At 59.2% G+C, this 21,722-nt stretch overlaps 1 protein-coding gene across 2 annotated transcripts; it reads left to right on the forward strand.

Moving 5' to 3' along the window:
• Positions 1-9,053: 9,053 nt before the first annotated feature.
• Positions 9,054-19,772, forward strand: AGXT (alanine--glyoxylate aminotransferase). 2 transcript variants are annotated; one of them, XM_074316293.1, is made up of 11 exons: positions 9,054-9,683; positions 9,772-9,964; positions 11,241-11,305; positions 11,874-11,974; positions 13,185-13,255; positions 14,642-14,726; positions 15,895-15,990; positions 16,649-16,718; positions 17,609-17,756; positions 18,811-18,939; positions 19,431-19,772. In XM_074316293.1, exons 1-11 carry the CDS (start codon positions 9,453-9,455, stop codon positions 19,586-19,588), a joined length of 1,347 nt encoding a protein of 448 aa, XP_074172394.1. In that variant the 5' UTR covers positions 9,054-9,452; the 3' UTR covers positions 19,589-19,772. The 2 variants fall into 2 exon arrangements, with proteins under 2 accessions (XP_074172394.1, XP_074172396.1); XM_074316295.1 differs by having other exon boundaries at positions 17,661-17,756.
• Positions 19,773-21,722: the final 1,950 nt, after the last annotated feature.

The raw sequence follows: 21,722 nt of genomic DNA on the forward strand, positions 1-21,722 counted from the left end.
TAAAGCTATAATAATTAAAAATAATTCAATACTGGCAAAGAAACTGACAAAAAGATAAATAAAACAAAACAGATATAAATTAATTTAGCTTATGATAAAGGTGGCATTTCAGACCAATAGGGAAAAGTCAATTTTCTGAACCACATTTGGTGAGTAAAGGATCTACTGGTGGAGGAACAAATAAGGTGTCTTCCTCATTCCATACACTCACACACACAAAATCCAAATACATTCAAAATCTAAAATAAGAAATTAAACTTCTGGTTATTTTTGTTGTACAAAAAATACAGACGTATCTATTTTTCATTTCCTTGGGCTACAGAACCTTCGGAGCATAATGAATCCAGCAGCTGTAAAGGACAAGCCTGATAGATGTGGCCGCATCAAAATCTAGACCTTGAATATGACAAAATCAACCAGAGACAGAGTTGAATGACAAAAAAAATCCAATAGGAGAAAATTTTCATGACATACATGAGATCATGTATCTGTATCTATGACATTGAATTACCTCTAAAAGTTAAATCGATTCTTCGGTACATTTGAGTGTTTACAGAAGGAGTCATTAACTTTGAAATGTTTTGAGAAACATCCAAATTTTCTTAAACTACAAAGAAGTGTGAGACTGAATAAAGTACCATGAGAACTCAGAAAATTGAGGTGGTCTTTACTTGGGCAACTCCCTCCCCCACCCTGGAGTCAGAAAGTGGGGTTTGAGGGAAGGGTTCTGGCTGAGTGAGGCCTGGGGGAGCTGGGGTCCAGGCCCATTTCAGGGCCCCACTTCACTGTGACTGTGTGTGTGTGTGTCATGCGGGGTCTCTGGTCCCGCTCCCCACATAAGAACGCAGGACATGGTGAGGCCAAAAAGGAACACTCATGGAGCCATAGATAGGGGAGTCATACCACTATATTCTCGCTGGAGGCTGGATTGGAGACACAGGAAGCAGGAGCCACACTATTCACAACCTGCCGTCCACTTGTCTCTGCCAACCAACCTCACTTGCTAACTGCAATCCGCTCTTGCTAACTCAGCCACCATCTTCTTGCTAGCCCCCTTTTTTTTGCTAGCGTAGCCATGGCAGTTATATTCGTGGCCAATGGCTCACTGGTTACTGCTGATGGCCCACTAGCCACAGCTGATGGTCATCCAATCACAGTTGATGGCCATTTACTACCTGAGTGAGCACCTTTCCATGTGAGGCCAAGAGGCTGGAAACTGCACTCCTGACTCTGTCCCCACAGTCAGCCCATGTGCTTTCCTCTCCTATGGAGGCTGTGTACCGAGAGCCAGTATTTCCCAAATGCCCTTGCTGTGCTAGGTTCTGCCAACCCCAAGAAGTCACAGGGGTATGGAAGGCAGAGGGCCACCGTGGTCAGTGCCATGCCTTGGGTCATTCCTGGAAGCCCGAGAAAGTCTGCATCTGCAGTCCTCCCAGTGACCCAGAATGGTCTGCAGCATCTTGCAAGTAACCCCTTTCTGTTCAAACCAGCCAAAGTGAATTCTTCACTGAGCCTAACTGGCATGGTCCACAGGAGGCAGCCTTGGTGACATCTGACCAGGTGTTATGACCCCAGGGAGCAGACTGCACCTCCCGGGAACTGATAGTCTGGGCAGCTGTGCAGCCACCTCACCTAGGCAGGTCTGAAGGCGCCTCAGGTGGACCCCGTGTGCCAGCAGGCTGAGGACCACCACTTGGAGAGACTGCATTTGCCGGGTTTCTGCTGCGCTCAGGTGTGAGCAAACGTCCTGCTCATTCTGTTGTTTGACCGTTTCAGGCTCAACGGCTGCCACCATCCCCAGCACGGACACCCTGTAATCAATCAGACCGACTTCTGCTCTGGGCCATGCAATTGTCTGTCACCTGCTGCCAGGAGCTGCGCCCTGGGTGAGGCACTTCTGTGAAACTCGTAGGCTGAGCGCCCAGATGCAGGATTTTTGTACTCAGAGGCCATTCACTCCCACGTGTTGCAGTGTTGGTATCTCTCTGTCTGTGTCTCCCCCCATATTTATAATTTATGTTTCTCTCAGCGTGATGCGCCTGTGATTTTTCTAAGGACTTGATTATTCGGGTCCCCTCCTGACTGGTGAGGCTGATTGGCTGACAGCAGGGGCTCCATCGAGGGGCTTCCGTTCTGCGTCTTTCCCAGAAAACGCAGCTCACCGAGAGTGTCATTCCTAGCGGAGGTCAAAAGATGACACCGCAAACACAAAACTGGCAACAGAAGTGGCTGTAATTAAGTCTTTCCCTAGATCTTGGCAGGAGAGAGACTGACTATGGAGAAGCTGTTTGGGGACCAGTGTCCAGCTCGTTTCTTTTCCCCGAGGACGTGTGAGGGAGACGGGAGGCCAGTCCAGCCTGACACTGGTGCCACTTGCTAAGCTCTCACCTGTGTGAGCTGGCCACACAGAACATGGATTTCCTGGGCAGATTCAGGCCTCCTCCTGAAGTAGCCAGGGCTGTGGGCCGCACTGCCTGCTCCAGGTGCAATCGCTGTGAGAAAATAGGTGAAACAATGTGGGGCACGTTCCCAGGCAAAGGCGGGGCAGCAGTGGAGTGGTCTGGGAAATCCAGAAATCTGGACACCAAGGCTCAGCCTGTGTGGCCCTGACAGGGGAAAGTGAGCGAGCTCCCTCGGCCTGGTCAGCATGGCACAGGATCCCAGTGACCCCATGGTCTGAGCCACATTCTGGGAACAGGAGGTAGAACCCAGAACGTATCTGAAATGACAGGGATGGTCAGCAGGGCGCCCCTGATAGGGTAAGTCTTCTTCGTGAGCTCAAATACCAGGCCCTGTCCACCTGGGGCCCCGCCCCTGCCAGGCCCGGGCTCCCTTCTCCTGAGGACTGGGGCCCTGGCCAGCAGGAGTGGGGCTGCAGGGCTGCCCACCTCCCAGGGAGATCCCACATGGGGCCATGAGGGGTCCCAATGATGTTCCTCCACATGCCCACCTGCAGCTGAGCGGGGCCCTGACTCACCCCGATGCCCATCAAGGTCTGTGCACAGGGACCCAGGGTCCCTGTGGATCCCCAGCCCCCTTTCCTTAGCCAGCCTCCCCTCCCCACGCTCTTCCCCATTGTAAATGGAGGTGCCTTGGACAGGTTATTCCCTGCTCCATGCCTCAGTTTCCTCATCTGAAACAGGAAATAAAAAAACCTGCTTTCCTCGAGAGGGTGCGAGGGCTGGCTGACTTAAGCTCTGAAAAGTGCCAAGGACACGGCCCACGAGGGCCACTCACCATGCCCTAGGTTTCTGGCCCATGCAGGAGACCCACTTCCCACCTCGCCTTTTGGCTTCAGCCCTTCCTCGATGGGTCGGGCAGAGGAGGGGCCCCATTTCCCCCGAGCGCCCCCATGACCCATGCTCTTGGCAAGGCAGTGAGAAGGAGCTTCTTCTCGGGGTCCCGACATCGTCCCGGAGTCTCCCTGGCCTGGTCTGCAGCCTCCTGGGCCACGTCTGGGGTCTGGGAAACCCAGCATCCTCACTGGTGACAGCTTCCCAGGGGGCAGGTGCAAGGGACAGGCCAGCAGGAGGCCCGAGACCTCAGACACCCCTCTACTGACACACTCCCCAGGTCTGGGGGACAAGAGCAGCACAGAGGAGATGAGCAGACATTCCCAGGACTCAGCAGGGCAGGGCAGGGCAGAGGCAAGGGAGCAACGGGGCCTGGGAGCTGCTTCCAGCACAACTGGGCACAGATGTGAGTTGCAGACTTGGGGAAGGGGGGGCTCTGTCCTGAGGAGGGGGGCGTCTCGGACCTGGGGTGACCCTTCTCAGAGTACTTCTACCTTTCCCACCAGGAAATCAGGTGCAGCCTTGGGCCCCACGCCTCACGGGGGTCAAAGCTCAGACCCCAGAGGAACGGGACCCTCCTGCCCTGCCCCCTCCACCCCTAGCCCCTCTGCCCAGAGGCTCCTGTGAGTGGACAGGTGAGAGATTCAGGGTGAGGAGGTGGCCGGCAGCAGGTGGCAGGGGCAGTGGGCAGCAAGCAAAGGCCTGCAGTCACAGAGGTCTCCATGCCACGGGTTCCATATAAATGCAGAGTCTTGAGCTCACTGTGGCCTCCAGAATTTGATTTTTGACAAGCTTCTGTTGAGGTGTGTTTCCACTAAAGCATGAGGAGCCCTGTCGCCCACTAAAAGAGACTTACACCCAGCAACACACGAAACTGGGGCTCAGTTTGAATCCCAGCTAACAAACCACCTTTGAAAAGGCATTTTCTAAACAGTGGGGAAAACTTGCCTCTGGGTCGTCTATTGGATTATATTAAGGAATCCGTTTTAGCTTCGTTAAATATGGTGATGGCACTGAGTCTCTGTGAGGAAATGTCCGCTTCTTCAGACGCACGCTGGAAGATTTGGGTGAAATAACATAAAGTTTGGGGTTTGCTTTACAGCTCTGGCAAAATGAGGCAGGTGAAAGTGGGGGTCAGGGGCCCTGATCAGGGACACAAGGATGGCGGGCGCAGGTGCCATGGGACTGGCGGGTCGGACGAAATGCCTGGCGCTCTGCCTGTGTGTCCGGTTGGAGAATGTCTGTTGTGACTCACTGAAGACATTGTCACACTGATTGTACAGAGCCGGGCTGTGCCACACTGTCCTTCCCACAAGTGCCCCATCACCTGTCACTGCTTCTCATGTCCCCACAGACTGCGGCCACAGGAGGGCACTGTCGCATTGCTCATGCCAGACCAGAGGTGTGATCAAAATTCCTGGTGCAGGAAGGTGGGTGACCTCCGGGCCTGCCTGCATGTACCCACCCAGACCAGCTGCAGAGTCTGCACCCCTCCCCCATGTTGTGGGCAGAACCCAGGGTGAGGGGCGTGGCCCTCTTCAGACTTCCTGCAGGTAGGAAACACAAATTGCCACTTTACTGGGTTTTGGGATGTGACAGGTTGGGGTTCCCTGGGCTATCCTAGACCAAGGTTCTGCTGTGTTGAAAGCAATATTTTAAGTCCATATATCAATGAAAAATACCCCCCAAACATGACGTGAAAGCAACTAAAAAGTACCTCTTGGTACATTCGGCCCAGTTGGTACCCAGCTGCCCCGAGGGGCAGGGGCTAGGGGAGCAGATGGAGGTTTGTTCACAGCCTGGCCAGAGCTACCACTTCTCAGTGGCAGGAAGCTCCGGGTGTGGGACGCGCAGCCCGTGACTGCACAGGTACCATAGCGCGGCCTCACCAGCCCCAGGAACCACGGTCACCAAGGCTGGCTGTTCAGTTCCAGGTTCCAGCAGCACATAGGCTGTTGTCATTGTTAGTCATTCCTTACATGGCATCGTCTTCCTGCCAGCTGCTCAATGCCTGGCTAACGGGTGCGCAGGGGGAAGTAGCTGCCACCAACTTCCCGGCCATCGTCACCGCTGTGGTGACAAAGCTCAGAACCCCACCTGTGACAGTGCCCTGGGTCCCGCTCAGTCCTGCCTCCACTGAGGCAGAGCCGGGGCTGCACCCTCAGACCAGGCTCCCGCCCTTCACTGCAAGTGTAGGCACCACACACAGGCCCTTTGCATTCTGTCCCCAGAGGAAGCAACATTGAGCTGGCAGGGGTGGTGGAGGGGGTGCTAACCATCAAAAACGTTGGCCTTGTGGCCCCTCTCTAATCCCACCTGTGGCACTAACAAATCCCAGGGACACAATGTGTCATGGGGTGGGGGGCTTTCAATGGGACAGGTTCCAAGAGCCCCACTGCTGCCACTCGCTCTGACCTGGAATGAAGGGACAAAGCTGCGTGTCACACCAGGCAGCCCCAGCATCCTGCTGCTCAGGCTGAGGCTGCAGATTTCAGGGCAAGCCCCTCCCATCAGGGACTCCGCCAGCTGTCTGTGAAAAAGTGAGCACATGGGCCTCCGATGGCCTCCTCTCGCCTCAATGTCACAACAGGCTGGCTTTAGCTGTACATTTGAAACACGGCATCTATGGAGATGCCCAGCAGGACTGGGCAGCTGGCAGTGGCAGAAGGGGAGGTCACTCTGCCTACAGTGCCAAGGGGGCAAGTGGCACACATCCTGCCTTCATAACAGCACTCAGGGGTGCAGCAGGTTGAAGACCCATAGCTAAAGCTATTATTGTTTGCACTTTTCATGTCAATTATGGAAAACTAGAAGTGAAATTGAAAAAAACAACAACAACAGATTCGGTTTGTAGCCCAGTGTGGCCAGCAGCAGCCCGTGAGTTCCACCACTGCCTGGGTCCACGGGGAGCTGGGCATGGGAGGCCTGACTGTGGGGGGAGAGGAGGCAGAGTGGACAGCAGGTCCCAGTCTAGACTTCACGTCCCTCCTGGACCCCTGTGGCTGCTGGCCCAGGGCCCTGGCAAGGCAGGGTAGGGAGGGCTGGCAGGTCCAGGAGACTCTGCTCCCGGGGCAGAGTCTTTGTGGCCTTGGCATCGAGGCAGGAACTACCGGGCCTACCTGGCCATGTGGCCCTTATCTCCAGGACTCAGGAGACAGAGGTCTGTTACCTGCCCTGCTGTTCACTGTGGTCAGTGGCCCCACAGCTCCCAATCAGCTGTTGGCCTGAGGAAACGCCTCTCTGAATTGCAACAGCTCCCCTCCAGTTACATTGGCATAGGACACCTTCCTGTTCGGGAACAAAACACACACACACCTCTCTGGTTTCCTGGGCGGCATGCTGGACCCAGGCTTCCCCTGCCCTCCCATGTGCCAGGCTGGGTATGCAGCACTGCATGAGGTGGAGTCCTGCCAAGGGGGACAGGCGGTCAGTCAACAGTGTGACCCATATGGCATGCAGAGTGGCAGAAGGGTGTTGAACTTACTCAGAGTTGGGAGGCTCTGGCTAGAAACAAATAACCAAGATTTATTCAAGGATCTTAGGGTTTGCAAACTGGAAACACTCTGAGGCAACACCCAGAGTGTCCCAGGGAGAAAGACCTCTGAGTGTTTTAGAGTGAAAGGCACAGTCCAAGAGAGTCAGTCGTGCATTCTCAGCCCCTGGACTGGTCCAAGATGGTGATCGCCAGGTGTCCGGTGGCCTGGACAATGGGACATCGTCATTCAGATGGTTAACTGAAGGCTGGATGTATGCCCAGGAATTGACACATAACAAACTGATGTGCGTCCAGGTGTGGACACAGGAAAGTCCAGAAGTTCAAGTTCCCAGAGTCTGTTAAAACAAGAATGATCGTCTTCAGGCCTCAGTCTAGGCCTGAGTTAATAATTTAGCAGCTTGACCATACTGACTCTATTTTATTTCTTGACTCTTTTGATCAGGAGCCTTCGAGGAACTCCGGACAGTTGAGATGACTCCCTGAGTGGGCGACGTGACCACAGCAGAAGAGGGGCTGAGCAAAGACAGGGACAAGCATTACAGGGCAGAGGGAACAGCACGTGCAAAGGCACAGATGTGTACGTTAGACTGGAGTGAAGGGGCAGACAGAGCTGGGGATGCCCTGACAAGACAAGCTGAGCCAGTGCGATGTGGTCAGGCCACCCAGGTGGCAGGGAGGATGGTCCCGGAGGAAAGGGGTGCAGTCACTGACAGAAAGAGCCCAGGGCCCATGAGCTGCAGACAAGGAGGCCATGGCCAGACCCGAGCTGAAGTGGGCTGGCCCTCAGGAAGGGTGGCCCCTTATGCCCAGCAGGCAGGAGGTCCCCAGGGTGGAGTGTGTCACCCCCAGCCCAAGACACGGCCACGAGGCTGAGGCCTCTCAGGCAGAGAAAGAGTTCACCAGGGCTGTGGCAGGTCAGCCCCAGGCTGGGCTGGGCTGACACCTCACTATGTCTCCAGAGGCCAAGTGCTGCACAGAGGTCCCCAGGCGAGCACCAGGCCCCAGCCACCATAGCGGAGCAGGACCTGAGGCTGCCGGCTCCCTCAGGGGTCTCACAGGCCTCCTACGCAAGCCTCCAGGCTGTGCAGACCTTCCACCTTTGTCTCTGAGCCCCTGCAGTTCCCTTGGCCTGGCAGACCCTCACCACCCCATCCGACCCCAGGATGGACACACAGCTCATTCCTCCAAGGCTCCACTCCGATTTCCCCCACTGCCCCTTGGCAGCCCCTGAGGGCTTTCCCTCTCCTCTAGGCTCTCCTCCCAGCTCCCAGGGGGCTGTTGGTGACTCTGGCATCCTCTGTCCCACCTGTTGGCGGCTTGAGGGGGCTTCAGCGTCCTTTCTCACTGACACTGCATGGATGGAGCAGCCAGACTAGGTCCTCGTCCAGAGCAAGTTCAGTAAGGAAAGGGCTACGGGGAGGGAGGCAGGAAAGGAGGAAGTGGGGGAGCCCCCACCAGGCTTCCCTGTGCTAGAGAAGGTCAGTGTCATGGCATGCCTGCCCTGCGCCAGCAGAGACCACATCTTGGTCACCTTGCCCAGGCCCGGGACTGGGGCCTGGAGGTGCCCTGGGCTGCTCTCTGCCCAGCACACAGGCCTGATCCCTTTGCCTACTTCTTTTATGTTTTCATAGACAGAGTGGCACCACCCCTGCAGGCCTGTGAGGGTCCCCAGGTGCTCAGCCTATGACTGTCCAGCCTGGCTAAAACTGGTGGGGTCCCTGTGCCACCAGGAGACCACACAAACCCAGCCCCAGCAATGAGTGTTGGATGGAGGGCTCTTCTGAGCCAAGGAGTCCCCACAGGGAAGTCGCCTGCTGGGCCCCAGGGGGAGGGTGCTGCCTCCTTAGTCACCTGCAGAAGCCCCAACACTCCCCTGGTTACTAAGCCTGGGTGTCAGGGCCTCCCTAGTCCAGGACAGCAGCTCTGCTGGGCAGGTTGCCCTCAGCTGGGTCTGGCAGCTTCTGCAGAAGCCTTGACCTGCATTTATTCTACACACCTGTCGACTCAGCAAGCGGAGGCATCCCGTGCACCTGGTTCACGTGTGAATGCCAATCCTCAGGGCTGCGGGTACAGAGGGGCGGAGGAAATATTGATTTCCAAAAGGATCAGAAATGACCGTGTCCTTGGTGTGCACGCCTGTGTTTCTACACGCACAGGGCGTATAGATTTTCTAAATGGAGTCTTTCCCTCAGCTGGGCCAAATCTGGCCCACAGCTTGTGTTGTAAATAAAGGTTTACTGGCAGACAGCCACGCCATCACCACTGCTTTTGCGCCTCAACAAGCTTGAGTATGGGCAACGCGGACTGTAAGCCCTGCAGAGCCTGAATTATTCGCTCTCTGGTGCTTTGGGAAGAACTCGGGGACCCTGTGGGCCCAGCACAGCGCTGGGCTGGGCATCCACCCCGGCAGCTGAGAGGAGCCCCGAGGAGGGGCGGCAAGTAGAGGACAGCTCTCCAGACTCTGTTTTTTATCGACTGGATTCGGACGCTCCTCCTCCCCAGCTGAGGGTTCAACAGCCCTGCTGTCAGGCCCTGACACGCAGGATAAGCATTAACAAGGGTCAGGTAACAAGGGCAGGAGCCACGGAGCGGGAGCCCTTCCACCAGGACTCACCTCTGACCGCCGTCCAGCGCCCAGCGTCCAGCGCGGGGCCAGCTGGGAAATGCTGCGTGCGCTGACCTCGGCCAGTGCGGCCCTGGGGCCCCGGGCGGCAGGTTGGGTGCGGACCATGGCCTCGCACCAGCTGCTGGTGGCCCCCCCGGAGGCCCTGCTGAAGCCCCTGATGGTGCCCAGCCGGCTGCTGCTGGGGCCCGGCCCCTCCAACCTGGCTCCGCGCGTCCTGGCGGCCGGGGGCCTGCAGATGATTGGCCACATGCACAAGGAGATGTTCCAGGTGGGCCTCAGGGGCAGCGGCCGCCCCGCTGCCTGCTCCCGGCGTGGGGGTGCAGGAGCGGGTCTGACCTATACGCCCACCCCCCCAGATAATGGACGAGATCAAGCAAGGCATCCAGTACGTGTTCCAGACCAGGAACCCCCTCACGCTGGCCGTCAGCGGCTCGGGGCACTGCGTCCTGGAGACCGCCGTGGTCAACCTCCTGGAGCCCGGGGACCCCTTCCTAGTCGGAGTCAATGGCATCTGGGGGCAGCGGGCAGCTGAAATCGGCGAGCGAGTTGGTAAGGGAGTGAGCAGAGGGTGGGGTGTGGCTCTGCTCCATCCTTCCCCAAGGTCTCCCACCTCTGGCTGGATGCCTGGCAGCCCCCACCTCCCTTCCCTGTGTGGCCTCCACCTCCCAGCCAGCCTGGGCACTGGGATACTCGAGGGGCCCCCAACCCCTTGGTCTCCCTGAGTTTGAGGACAGCTATTTCTGGAGCACAAGGGAGGGCACTGCAAGGAATACTCCAGTCTCAGCTCCCGCAACTCCCTGGGGTCCCCAGGTGTCACCTCTGCTCTGTCACAGACAGGGTTTCAGAGGCTGAAATCCCCCCTCAAAATCTCAGAAACAGCTCTCTCTCTGGAGTCACAAAATATGGAGGATTAGAATGAAAATTCTAAAGAGGGAGACAAAACCAAAAGCAGGGTGATCCCTGGGTTTAATGTCTGAGCCAGCGTTTGGAAACATCATGCAACTCCTGCATTAGTCAGCTCCGCACATGGCCGAACCCCGTCCGGTTAATGGACAATGTCTGATGGCTCAAGGGGGGGCCTGACCCCTCACCTGGTCCCCTTTGGCCCACACACTGGTTTTCAAGGGGGCCCAGAGGCCAGGACCCCAGGTGGAGCTCGGTATCCATGCTCCATGGCTCTGACTGCCTGCTGCTGCTCGGCCTGGACAGGCCCCTGCCCTGTCCCCACCCCACACACCTGGCCTCAGGCCCTCCCCTGAAGCTTGCATGGTCCTGGGGCCTCCACCCCTCCTACATATGGCTCTGGGGCTCCATGTGCAGGGGGTACAGGGCTCCAAGAGAGGGAGTAGAACAAGGGCCTGTTTTCCTGGAGCCCCCAGCCCCAACAGGGGGCGAAGCCTGCTCAGGCCCTCCTCCATCCATTCCTTCCGTCCTTCATTCCCTTATCAAACCCGTGGCCCCTCCATAGCCACCCTCTGCTGAGAAGCACCTGCCAGGTCGGTCCTGTGCAAATATTCGTTTGTTTCTAGTGTAGGACTGCTGGGGACGCCTGGCCTGGCGGGGCTCAGGGACGGCAGCTTGAGGAAGGGACAGTGGAGCTGAGCCTGATACCACATTCATCCAGGGCACCCCGAAACCTCGGTTCACAAAGAGCAGGCTCTCTGAGCACACTCCATCCTCCCCTTCCATGCAGTGGCTGGGGCTGGGGTGGCAGGTCCCTGCCCTCATCCGGCCTGCTCAGCGCGGCTTCTGTCCCTGACACTGGCCTCTGCCCTATGTGCCAGGTCAGGGGGTGGCTCACTGCTCACTCTGCCCCTGCCCCCAGGAGCCCGAGTGCACCCAATGACCAAGGACCCCGGAGGCCACTACACACTGCAGGAGGTGGAGGAGGTACGGTGGGGTACGCTGGCCCCGGGGAAGGGAGGGGGCTTGCCAGCGTGTGAGCTCGGGGCTGGGAGGCGCTAGGTGACCCACCGAGGAAGAACCCTGCGGTACTGGGAGCAGGTGAGGAGCCCAATAGGGAGGCTCCTGCCCAGCAGGGAAACAGGAGCCCTGTCCTGTGAGCAGGGCTGGAGCGGCCAGAGGTAAGAGGTGGTTAGCAGCACAGGCCCCAACACTTGGGGTGCCAGCCCCTTCTGTTGGGCACAGTCAGTCCCACCAGCCCAGATCCTGGGGACTCAGCTGACCTCACCAAGGCCCCAACGGGACAGGGCACTTTTCCTGGGTCTCTGGAAGAAACTCCCTTTCTTCCTGGAAGAAGCCCTCCTTGCAGAGCCAAGCTGCCCAGCACACACAGAGACCAGGAGTGTTTGCACCAACCATGGCAGGGAGGAGTGTTGTAGGGGGGCGATCCTGCCCTGCCCTCACCAGGAGAAGTCCCCTGGGAGGCGCTGGCTGGCCCGGGAAGGCCCCTGCCCCCACTGGTTCTGCCCACAGTTGTCACCTCTGTCCCCCTCAGGCCCTGGCCCAGCACAAGCCAGTGCTGCTGTTCCTGACCCACGGGGAGTCCTCCAGCGGCGTGCTGCAGCCTCTGGACGGCTATGGGGACCTCTGCCGCAGGTGAGCCTGTGCCGGCAGGTGAGCCTCTGCCCACAGGTGAGCCTGTGCCCACAGGTCAGCCTGTCCCCGCAGGTGAGCCTGTGCCCGCAGGTCAGCCTGTGCTGAGGTGGCCATGCTGGGGGTGGAGCCAAGCACAGCTCAGCCCAGGTTGGGGTGGGGAAGGGGGTGCTGACAAGTCCCTCCTGCACAGGTGGTAGGGGGGGACAGAGTCCCCGTCCTGTACTCTCCCCCCAGCCTCTGTCATGTGGTGTGGGGTGCAGGCCCCTCCCAGAGACCCCCGTACTGTGCTGAGTCTGGCTGGGCTCTTCCCTTCTGTGCCCCCGCCCCAGGGCCCACGGCCTACCGGTCCCTGTTGCTGGGCAGGGCTTGGTGCTGGCCCAGCTGTCCAGGTCCCAGAAACTGCGGGCCCTCTCCCACCTCACCCTGAGACCCCAGAGCACCAGGGCAGCCTCCTGCCCTCGACCTCCCTCCTCTAGCCTCCGCCACCCCAGCCGGGGGCACACAGGGCCTTGGACTGGGGTGGGTTCCCTCCTGTGACCTCCTGCTCTGCAGGGCTGACCACAGGCTGGAAGGAGAAAAACCCCACAACCAGGCAGGGTCCGTGGGGGCCGCTGGGCACAGCCCCAGCTCCGACAGCCTGTCCCTCGAGTCTTGTCCAGTGAGTCAAGCTCACGATTATAACCTGGGCTGTGACTCCCATGGATCCACCTGTCCCTCTGTGCCCAGGGTGGCACTCGTTACGCCTTTTTTCTAAGGAAGCGTGGAGGTGGAGGACAAGCAAAGCTTTTGGCTCAGGCTGTGCTGGACCCTGTCCTCCCGGCTCTGAACTTGCAGTCAGCAGGCAGTGGCAGAGGGAGGCCCAGGCGCGTGCCGCCCAGTCCCTGGAGCCTGCACAGACCCTTGGGCCTGAGCTCAGAGCCCCTGGCACCCCCAGGACCACAGGCTGCCTGGGCCGGCGCTCACATGTCCCTGTGTGTGTGGATCCTGGGACCGTGGCACTCCCCGAGGCCGTGACACCTGCTCTGCTCTGCGGTTCCTCCTGCTAACACGCAGAGCCAGTCCTGGGTCTGAGTCCAGGGGAGGCCCCATGTGGGAGGTGGAAGGCTCCTCTGCTTCCAGAGGCTCTCACGGCCCCTCCAGCAACACCATAGGGAGGGGGGAGCTGAAGCCCCTCCTGCTGCACTCTGCTGACGCCCCCACCCCACCCCAGGTACAACTGCCTGCTCCTGGTGGACTCGGTAGCATCCCTGGGTGGGGTCCCCATCCACATGGACCAGCAAGGTAAGGATGTGCCCCCGACACCCCAGCCAGCCAGTGGGCTCTGAGGGAGCAGAAGGCCCTCACTGGAAAGGTTTCACCCACCGTCCGCCTGCCGGGTGGGGGCATGTCTCCACAGGAGCCCTGGCTGGGGCAGGACCGGCTCCAGGAGCTAACCAACACCAGTGTTTCTGCCAGGCTGCAGGCACGGATGTGGGGGGCAGGTGGGAAGACGAGCTCCCACGAGGATAACATTGGGGAGGCGCTCGGAGCCCCTGCAGGAGAAGCTGGTGGGAGAAGTGCTGGGGCTAGAATGCGTTTGGGCCCAGCTGGGCCTCAGTTTCCCCATCTTCCCCAAGCCCCACTAGCCTGTCACACACAGAGAGCACCGTGCTCGAGTTACCTTGCAGGCCAGCCCAGAGAAGCCTTCCGGGGCAGTGAAGGGGGGACTGATCGGATGGCCCTTCCACCACTGCTGTGAAAGGAAGGACATGGGGATGGGCCCAGGGCACAGTGCAGGGTGGCAGAGCTGTCCCCGAGCTGCCACCCTGCCCCTCCCGGGCTAGCCACCCCTGCCCCGTCATGGAGGGAGAAGCCACACTAAGAGGCAGCAGCCTGAGATCCCAGGGTGCTCATCCCACAGCAGCAGGGCAGCACTCAACCCGGATGCCCTCCCCGCCTCTGCCCTCCTGGCACTGCATGGGTTCATGGGTTCTGTAGACCCCAACATGACCTCCGTCCATGAGACTCGCCGTGTTGTGGTCTAAGCCATCGCTCTTCAGTTTCCACCGCCTATGTGAACACACCACACTTCTCCCTCCTATTGGTAGACATTTGGGTTCTCTCCAGTCCTAGGCCCATAGGAATAAACTGTGGAACATTCCTGCCTATGCCAGGGGGGCATACTGGGCCTGGCCCTGTGGGCCCCTAAGGTGGGGCAGCACTGGGTCCTCTGCCTCACGGCCCTGCTCCTCCCCCCCTTCACTGCTGCCTAGAACCATAAGGCCCCCCCAGGTGGTGAAGCTGTGGGCTTTCTGTGAAAGGTCCCAGCACGAGGACTTCAAGGTGTGGAAAGAAACCCTTCCATTTCCTCCTGTCCCTCTGCTCCCACCACACTCACCACGCAATGCTGACACCAGAGTGTGGGTCTCCCCACACCGAGCAGACACTAACTGGGTGTCCCACAATTGAACTCTATTTACCTGGAGATAGCGTCAGATCCCACAGGGTACAGGCTTGGTCCTACAAGGCTATCCCCCCTTGCTCCAGACCAATTGCATGGTGGGGCCCCAGGTTCCCCAAAACTTGTGTTTGGCTTGCTGGGTCCTGGCTGGAGGGACACCCCACGGGAATGAGCCCACCCTGGGTGGTGCTCGGCCTCTCATGAGCCTGTACCCCCTACCCCCACAGGCATTGATGTCTTGTACACGGGCTCCCAGAAGGTCCTGAACGGCCCTCCGGGCACCTCACTCATCTCCTTCAGTGACAAGGCCAAGTGAGTGACCCCTGGACCCCCAATCCAGGGCTGGGTGTGCAGTGAGGACAGATGGGCCCCAAGAGGGAGCAGCGGAGCGAGGGAGGGAAGGGCCTTGGTTCATGCTCAGAGATGCCTCTAGAATGCTCCCTACCCACCCCGGACAGGTGCCCAACCCAGACAGGTGCCTACCCTGACATGGGTGCCAAAGCTCTGGCTCTCGGAGCGGGTGGCAGGGGCACGGTGAGGGCGAGGGCCTCCAGAAGACACTCCTTGTGGAGCCTGAGCTTGTGTGTGGGGTGCAGGGCCTGGCATTCCAGAAGTTTCCCGGCCTCAAGCCGAGGACTAGAGTCCCGTACCAGCCCCCGCTGCCTCCAGCCCGGCTCAGCGTTTAGGAGCTGATGCAGGAGTTGCTCCACGGGGTGGGGCACACGCCGCCTTCTCCCTGCTGCAGCCCCAACATCCCCCATGTCCCCAGTGTGCAAACCCTGAGCAGGCCAGGATGGGCTGGGGGAGGGGGTGGGGGCCAGCCCTAGCAGGCCATTACCGTCAGCTGCACCTGGTGACAATTGGTGCCGTTTACTGGAACAGAGACGATATGGGGTAAGATCAGGAATTGTGTGTGGACGAGAAACCTGAGACGAGCGTGGCGAGTTGAGGAGGTAGCTGCGTCTGACACCAGAGCTGGCACAGAGGCCCGGTCTGCTCAGCCAATCTGGATTGCCAGCCCGGGAAAGCGAGGGTACCTGCGAGGCCCCTCAATGCCATCCCAGCTTCACAGTTTATACCCTAAGGTGCTGTGGCCTCCAGGGCAGGTGAGGCCCAAGCCTCAGGTTCCCCCGTCATTTCAATGTGTTTAGACTCACCAGTGCAGCCGACCCTCCTGTCTTTAAATGGTGGTCACCTTTCGCTGACCTAGGGAGCGAGGCAGGACGACTCCATGAAGGGGCCTGGGAAGGGAGAGCCAGGCCAGATCCCCACATGACAGGGCCACTGCCAGTGGCACAGGTGCAGGCCAGGCCCAAGGGCCAGCACGACTGGGCTACCCGAGGGGTCCCCACCCCTCTGGCTCTCTTCCTGAGGCTCCCACCCTTTTGTCTTACTGCTGCAAAACAGAAGGGCCTGGCAAGACGGCCCCACAGGCTCGCCAGCCGGACAGGCAGGTGCTCAGGCGGGTTTTCCTCCCCAGAAACAAGATCTACACGCGGAAGACGAAGCCCTACTCCTTCTACATGGACGTCAAGTGGCTGGCCAACTTCTGGGGCTGTGACAACAAGCCCAGGACGTGAGCCGGCAGGGGAGGGACTGCCGGGGGGCTGGGGCATGGGGGGGGGTCTCTCACTACCCCAGCCCCTCAGCAGTTTTACTCACTGGGCTCTGAGCCCCCCATCAGTGCCCCCATCCAAGCTGCCCCATTCCTCCCTGGCCTGGGGGCTCAGGGCAGTAGCATGCCCCCCATCTTTTTGCAGAAGTCCCCCTGCAGCATCAGACACTTTGGAACTGGCCACATCTCTCCATCCCTGGGCTTCGGTTTGCCCATAGCTCAAAGGAAGGGATAAAGCAAGGGCTCTGTGAGCTGGCTTTGGCCGTAACCCAAGGCCCCTTATGTCACTCATGGGGACAGGGACACCTTATGTCATTCATGGGGACCTGGCCCTACCCAGGGGCCTCACTGGGTGCAGTGTGAGCTTCTAGGAGCCACTGGGGCTGAGGGGGGTCTGGAGGGAGCTGGGAGCCAGCACCGTGTCTGCATCTGCCAGCCCCTCTGAGCCCTGCTCCCCCCAAAGATACCTGCCCGTCCAGCTCTGAGTCCACAATTTCCAAACTGGGAAGGGAACTAGCCCTGTTGTCAGGGAGCCTGACCAAGCTGGGGCTGGGGTACCCCAAGCTGCTGCCCCGTCCCCGCCCAGTGATGCTGGACCAAGCCCCTTCCTATCTTCCAGATACCATCACACCACGCCAGTCATCGGCTTGTACGGCCTGAGAGAGAGCCTGGCCCTCATAGCGGAGAAGGTGAGGGAGGAGGGGCAGCGCTGGCTGTGGGCGGGGGGCCAGGAGGACAAAGCCCTGGGGTGGGCAGATGCGGTGATGGGGCCCGGATGGCTTTGACACCTTAGTTCTTAGTGAGGCTTCCAGTGAGGGCTCTGAGGAGAGAGGCGAGGTTTGCTGAGAGGAGGGAAAGGGCCAGGAGATAGTCATGAGTGTAAAGTGACACTAAACTCCAGCGCCTGCCCACTTTCCTACAGCCTCTCCCAGCTCCCGTGCTGGGCAGGAGCCTGGCAGGAACAACTGGGTGAGACAGGGTGACGTTTGCCCAGGGCAACGTCCACACAGGGCAGGACACATGGCCCACCCGCAGCATGGCCTGCCTTTACCGTCCTGATGTCCCCCAGGGGCCACTGTCAGCCCCTGGTCCAGAGGCCAGAAAGAGACCAGGGCTGTGGGCGGCCTCCCCGTGAGGCAGCAGAGCTGCACCGGAGGCCAGGTGGCCCTGTGTCTGCTCATAAAGCCACCACCCAGGGCCAAGCTAGAATGGAGGTGGCGGTCACCAGCACCCAGCTGGGCCGTGTGCTCACAGGGGGTGACTTTGAAGACAGGGAGAGGGTGGGTCCACATGGGATACGGATTGTGGGGGTAAGTGTGCTGGGGAGGCAGGAGGCAGGGTGTGGCCCACAAACCCCTTCCCCCCAGCTCCCCACCTCACCTGTCCCAAGGAGCCAACAGCTGGCTGTCCCCTCTCCCTCTCCCAGACCCAGACTATTTCCACCTGCCCCAAGGTAGTGCCTAGGGCCAGAGCCAGGGCCCAAACCTGGGGGCTCAAAGGGGTTCTCCAGGGGCTCAGAGTCCAGACCAGGAGAGGAGTCTTCCCCAGCTGAATTGCCCCTGCTGTGGATTCCAGACAGCTTCCTCACCCCCGACCCTGCCCTGCCCACCTGGTGCCCTCTCCCTGCACAGGGCCTGGAGAACAGCTGGCGGCAGCACCGGGATGCTACCACATACCTGCAAGGGCGCCTACAGGGGCTGGGTCTCCAGCTCTTCGTGAAGGATCCTGTAAGGAGGGCGGGCAGGGGCAGGGGGCGGAGGGTGGGGGACAGGGGAGCAGGGGCAGGGGGCAGGGGGTGGGAGCAGGGGGCAGGGGCAGGGGCAGAGGGTGGGGACAGGGGGCAGGGGCAGGGGGCAGAGGGTGGGGACAGGGGATCAGGGGCAGGGGCAGAGGGTGGGGACAGGGGGCAGGGGCAGGGGCGGAGGGTGGGGACAGGGGATCAGGGGCAGGGGCAGAGGGTGGGGACAGGGGAGCAGGGGCAGGGGCAGGGGGCAGAGGGTGGGACAGGGGCAGGGGCAGGGGGCAGAGGGTGGGGACAGGGGATCAGGGGCAGGGGGCAGAGGGTGGGGACAGGGGGCAGGGGCAGGGGCAGGGGGTGGGGCAGGGGGCAGGGGCAGGGGGCAGGGGGCAGGGGTGGGGGCAGGGGGCAGGGGCGGAGGGTGGGGACAGGGGATCAGGGGCAGGGGGCAGGGGGTGGGAGCAGGGGCAGGGGCAGGGGGCAGAGGGTAGGGAGCGGGGCAGAGGGCAGGGGGCAGGGGCATAGGGCAGGGGGTAGAGGGTAGGGGGCTGGGAGCAGAGCAGGGGTAGAGGGCAGAGGGCAGAAGTTAGAGGGCAGGGGGCAGGAAGCAGGAGGTAGAGGATGGGGTGCAAGGGCAGGGGGCAGGGGAAGCGGGTGTGGGGAAGGGGACAGCTCTTGACCAGCCCCCTTTAGATGGACACAGGGTCCTGTGGTTTTGGAGGAGTGGGGACAGTCCTGGAGGGGTGGTCCCTGCCATGGCTCCCTAGACTCTGGATCTTAGGACTTGGTTCAATACCCCCAGTCTTCTCCAAAGCCTGGCCCTCTGGAGTAGTTATGGGTGATCTCTGAGCTGGAAGATACCCATTGGTCTCCAGAGCCCTAGCCAGTCACTGGCTTGGGGTGGGGGTGGGGGTGGCTGCTGGGGGAAGGTGACCTCACTGTTTTCAGGCCCCTTCTCCCCACCCCCTTCGGAAGCCTGAGGCCAGGGGGGTAGGGCAGGCCCCGAGCTGTCATGACAGTGATGAACCGAGCCTGTCCTGCAGGCACTCCGGCTGCCCACCGTCACCACCGTGGCTGTGCCCGCTGGCTACGACTGGAGGGACATTGTCAACTACCTAATGGACCACTTTTCCATCGAGATCACGGGTGGCCTTGGGCCCTCCTTGGGGAAGGTGAGGGAGGGGTCCCAGAAACTAGGTTCAGCCCCATGTGGAGGGGCCATGACTGTACCCTTGTCCAGGCCCAGACAAGGTCAGCAGTCATCAGAGGGCCCAGGATAGCAGGGCATCCAGAAGGGGGCACCCTCTCCCAACCCAGGGATCTGTGTGTGTGTGTGGGGGGGTGTCACACTTTCCCCCCAGCTGGTGAGGTCTTGGAGTGCAGCATCTCCTATTCCACCCAGAATGTCCTTTCCTGTCGTGTCACAGGCGGAGGTCCTGTGCCCAGGTCCAGCTGTTCCCACTGAGCTGGCGATTCTGAGTGGCCTTTACTGACCGCCACCCTAGATGCCCTTCTCACGCTCTGTGGGTCTACCTGGGTCTGGGGGGCTCCGTGTGGCTGGAGGCAGCTCTCGGCCCCCTAGGTGTACCCAGGGTGGTGATGCTCTCGTTGGGGGAGCCCACATGGTTCAGGGCACACACAGAGGCCCATGTCTGCCCCCCAGGTGCTGCGGATTGGCCTCCTGGGCTGCAATGCCACCCGGGAGAATGCGGACCGAGTGACCGAGGCCCTGCAGCAGGCCCTGCAGCACTGCCCCCGGAACAAGCTGTGACCTGGCCACCAGGCCACGCCCTCCTGGAGGGGCAGGCGGTGCAGGCTTAGACTCCGCAAGACGGATGGGCTGGAGGAGGCAGGATAGCTGCTGACCCAGCCCAGGAGGCCCTTCTCCTTCCTGGAACTTTCTAGAAATGGTTCCTTTGGGTTCAGGATCCATAGCTCCTCCAAATGAGCTACAGCCCCCACAGGTCACTGGCCTGGGAATACTCAATAAAGAACCGTGTGGTCATCTGTCCTCACTGTGTGGGGGTGGGTTGCAGAAGAGTCTGGCAGGAAGGAACTTCCGTTGGGGCGAACTCAGGGGGCAGATCCTCACCTGGTGCTTCTCTGGGGCTGGAGGTCCAGGTGTGCAGAGACCCCAGCTCTCACACCTGCAAAACATATCATTACACACTGCCTCCAGGGGAGCTCCACGGCCCACAGGGCTGATGTGTGACCTGAGTCGTGGACAAGGGCAGAACGTGCCCAGAGCACACAGCCAGGACCTGTGCCTGGGAGGACCTGACACACAGGCAAGCCTGGGAGGGCCTCAGCCTCCTCTCCCTCCTTGGCTTGGCCCCCTCGAACCCTTAACTCTGCCCCTCACTTAGGGTTTCCCTCAACCTCTCCCTCGCAGCAAGTTTCAGACCAGGCCCACCTCTGACCTACAATGGACAAGGTTATGCTTCAGGCAGTCAGCCACGCCTGCATTTCCAGGTCCTCACTGATCCCAAGAACCCCCGGGGGCAGGCCGAGCAGGGTGGACTGTGCAGCCTAATATGCCCTGTGTCCTTGTGTGCAGCAGAGGTTGGCCCGGCTCTGTCCCTGCTGCTCACCCAGGTGCACTGGGGTAGGGCCCTGAGCAGACCAGAGGCCGGCCACCCCGCAGTGCTCTGGCCACCAGGACAGATGGGCACTAATGGGACATTGTCACATCATAGCTGTCATCAGCACAGGAGCGTAGAGGACCAGAGGGTTGAAATCCAGAAGGCAAAGGCAGGGAGGGGCTCTTCCAGAGGCGGCCAGAGAGTTTGGGGGCCAAACATGCAGGGCCACGTGAGTCAGCCTGAAGATTCTGGCCTTTGTTCCAAGGGCAGCCCTGTGTTGGTTGGGCTTCCCCAGAAACAGACACAGAGATGAGAATTCAGGTACAAGTACTATCCAGTGGCGGCTCCCCTGAGCTCCCCAGCCAGTCAACACCCCCAGCCCCATCTGATTTCCATCCCCACAATGAGGTAATTGGAGTTCACAAAAGTATATTCACAAAAAAGGAATCACAAAGTATATTCTCTCTATTGTCAGCTTCTTTCACTTAGCACTTTGTGGTTGTGGGAGCACGTGTGTTCGTTTCCTGGGCTATTTCATTGTATGGATAAATCGGTTTGTTCATTGGTCCACTGTTGATGGACCTCTGAGTGATTTCCAACAGGGAGCCATTACGAATACGGTTGTGTAAACATTCTTATGCAAGCTTTGTGTGAACACGCTTTCATTTCCTTTGGGTAAATCACTAGGAGGAGGACTGTGGGGTCCTACGTCAGCATAGGTTTAACTTTGTAAGACCTGCAGCAGATTCTCTCAGGTGGCTGCAACATTCTCCACCCTCACAGGAGCTCACCAGAAGTATGCAAGTTCCGGCAGCCCCGCCTCCTCGCCGTGTTGTCTTTTCTTCTAATGGCATGAGACTAACTTGGTTCGAATGTGCATTTTCCTGATGATTCAGGGTGTTGAGCGTCTCTACATGTGCTTGTTGGCCATTTGTGTATCTTGTTTTGAGAAGTGTCAGCTCAAGTATTTTGCTCTCATTATTTGATTTTTGTCTTTTTATTGCTGTTTTGTGATAGTTATTTGATAGATTCTGAATTCTGTCAGATACGTGTGCATGAGTATTTTCTCCTATTCTGTGGTTTGCCTTTTTTTTTTTTTTTTTTTTTTTAAGGAGGCACAGCTCACAGTGGCCCATGCGGGGATTGAACCGGCAACCTTGGCATTATTAGCACCATGCTCTAACCAGCTGAGCTAACTGGCCACCCGCCTATTCATTTTCTAAATCATGTCTTTCAAAGAGCAGATATTTTAAATTTGGATGAAGTCCTACTTATCCCTTTTTATTTTATTTTTTATGGTCTGTGCTGTTCACATCCTGTCTAGGAAACATTTGGCTACTTTGCCGTCCTGAAGATATCTTCCTCTGTTTTCT

The sequence above is a fragment of the Rhinolophus sinicus genome, linkage group LG01 (assembly GCF_036562045.2).
Source record: "Rhinolophus sinicus isolate RSC01 linkage group LG01, ASM3656204v1, whole genome shotgun sequence".
Classification (NCBI taxonomy): Eukaryota; Metazoa; Chordata; class Mammalia; order Chiroptera; family Rhinolophidae; genus Rhinolophus; species Rhinolophus sinicus.

What these genes read in the sequence shown, in the direction of transcription:
- AGXT (XM_074316293.1), top strand. Translation starts at nt 9,453, where the DNA reads ATGCTGCGTGCGCTGACCTCGGCCAGTGCGGCCCTGGGGCCCCGGGCG. An exon ending in CATCCACATGGACCAGCAAG is followed by an intron (nt 13,256 to 14,641) that starts GTAAGGATGTGC and finishes CTACCCCCACAG; the next exon opens with GCATTGATGTCTTGTACACG. An exon ending in TTGGGCCCTCCTTGGGGAAG is followed by an intron (nt 18,940 to 19,430) that starts GTGAGGGAGGGG and finishes TCTGCCCCCCAG; the next exon opens with GTGCTGCGGATTGGCCTCCT.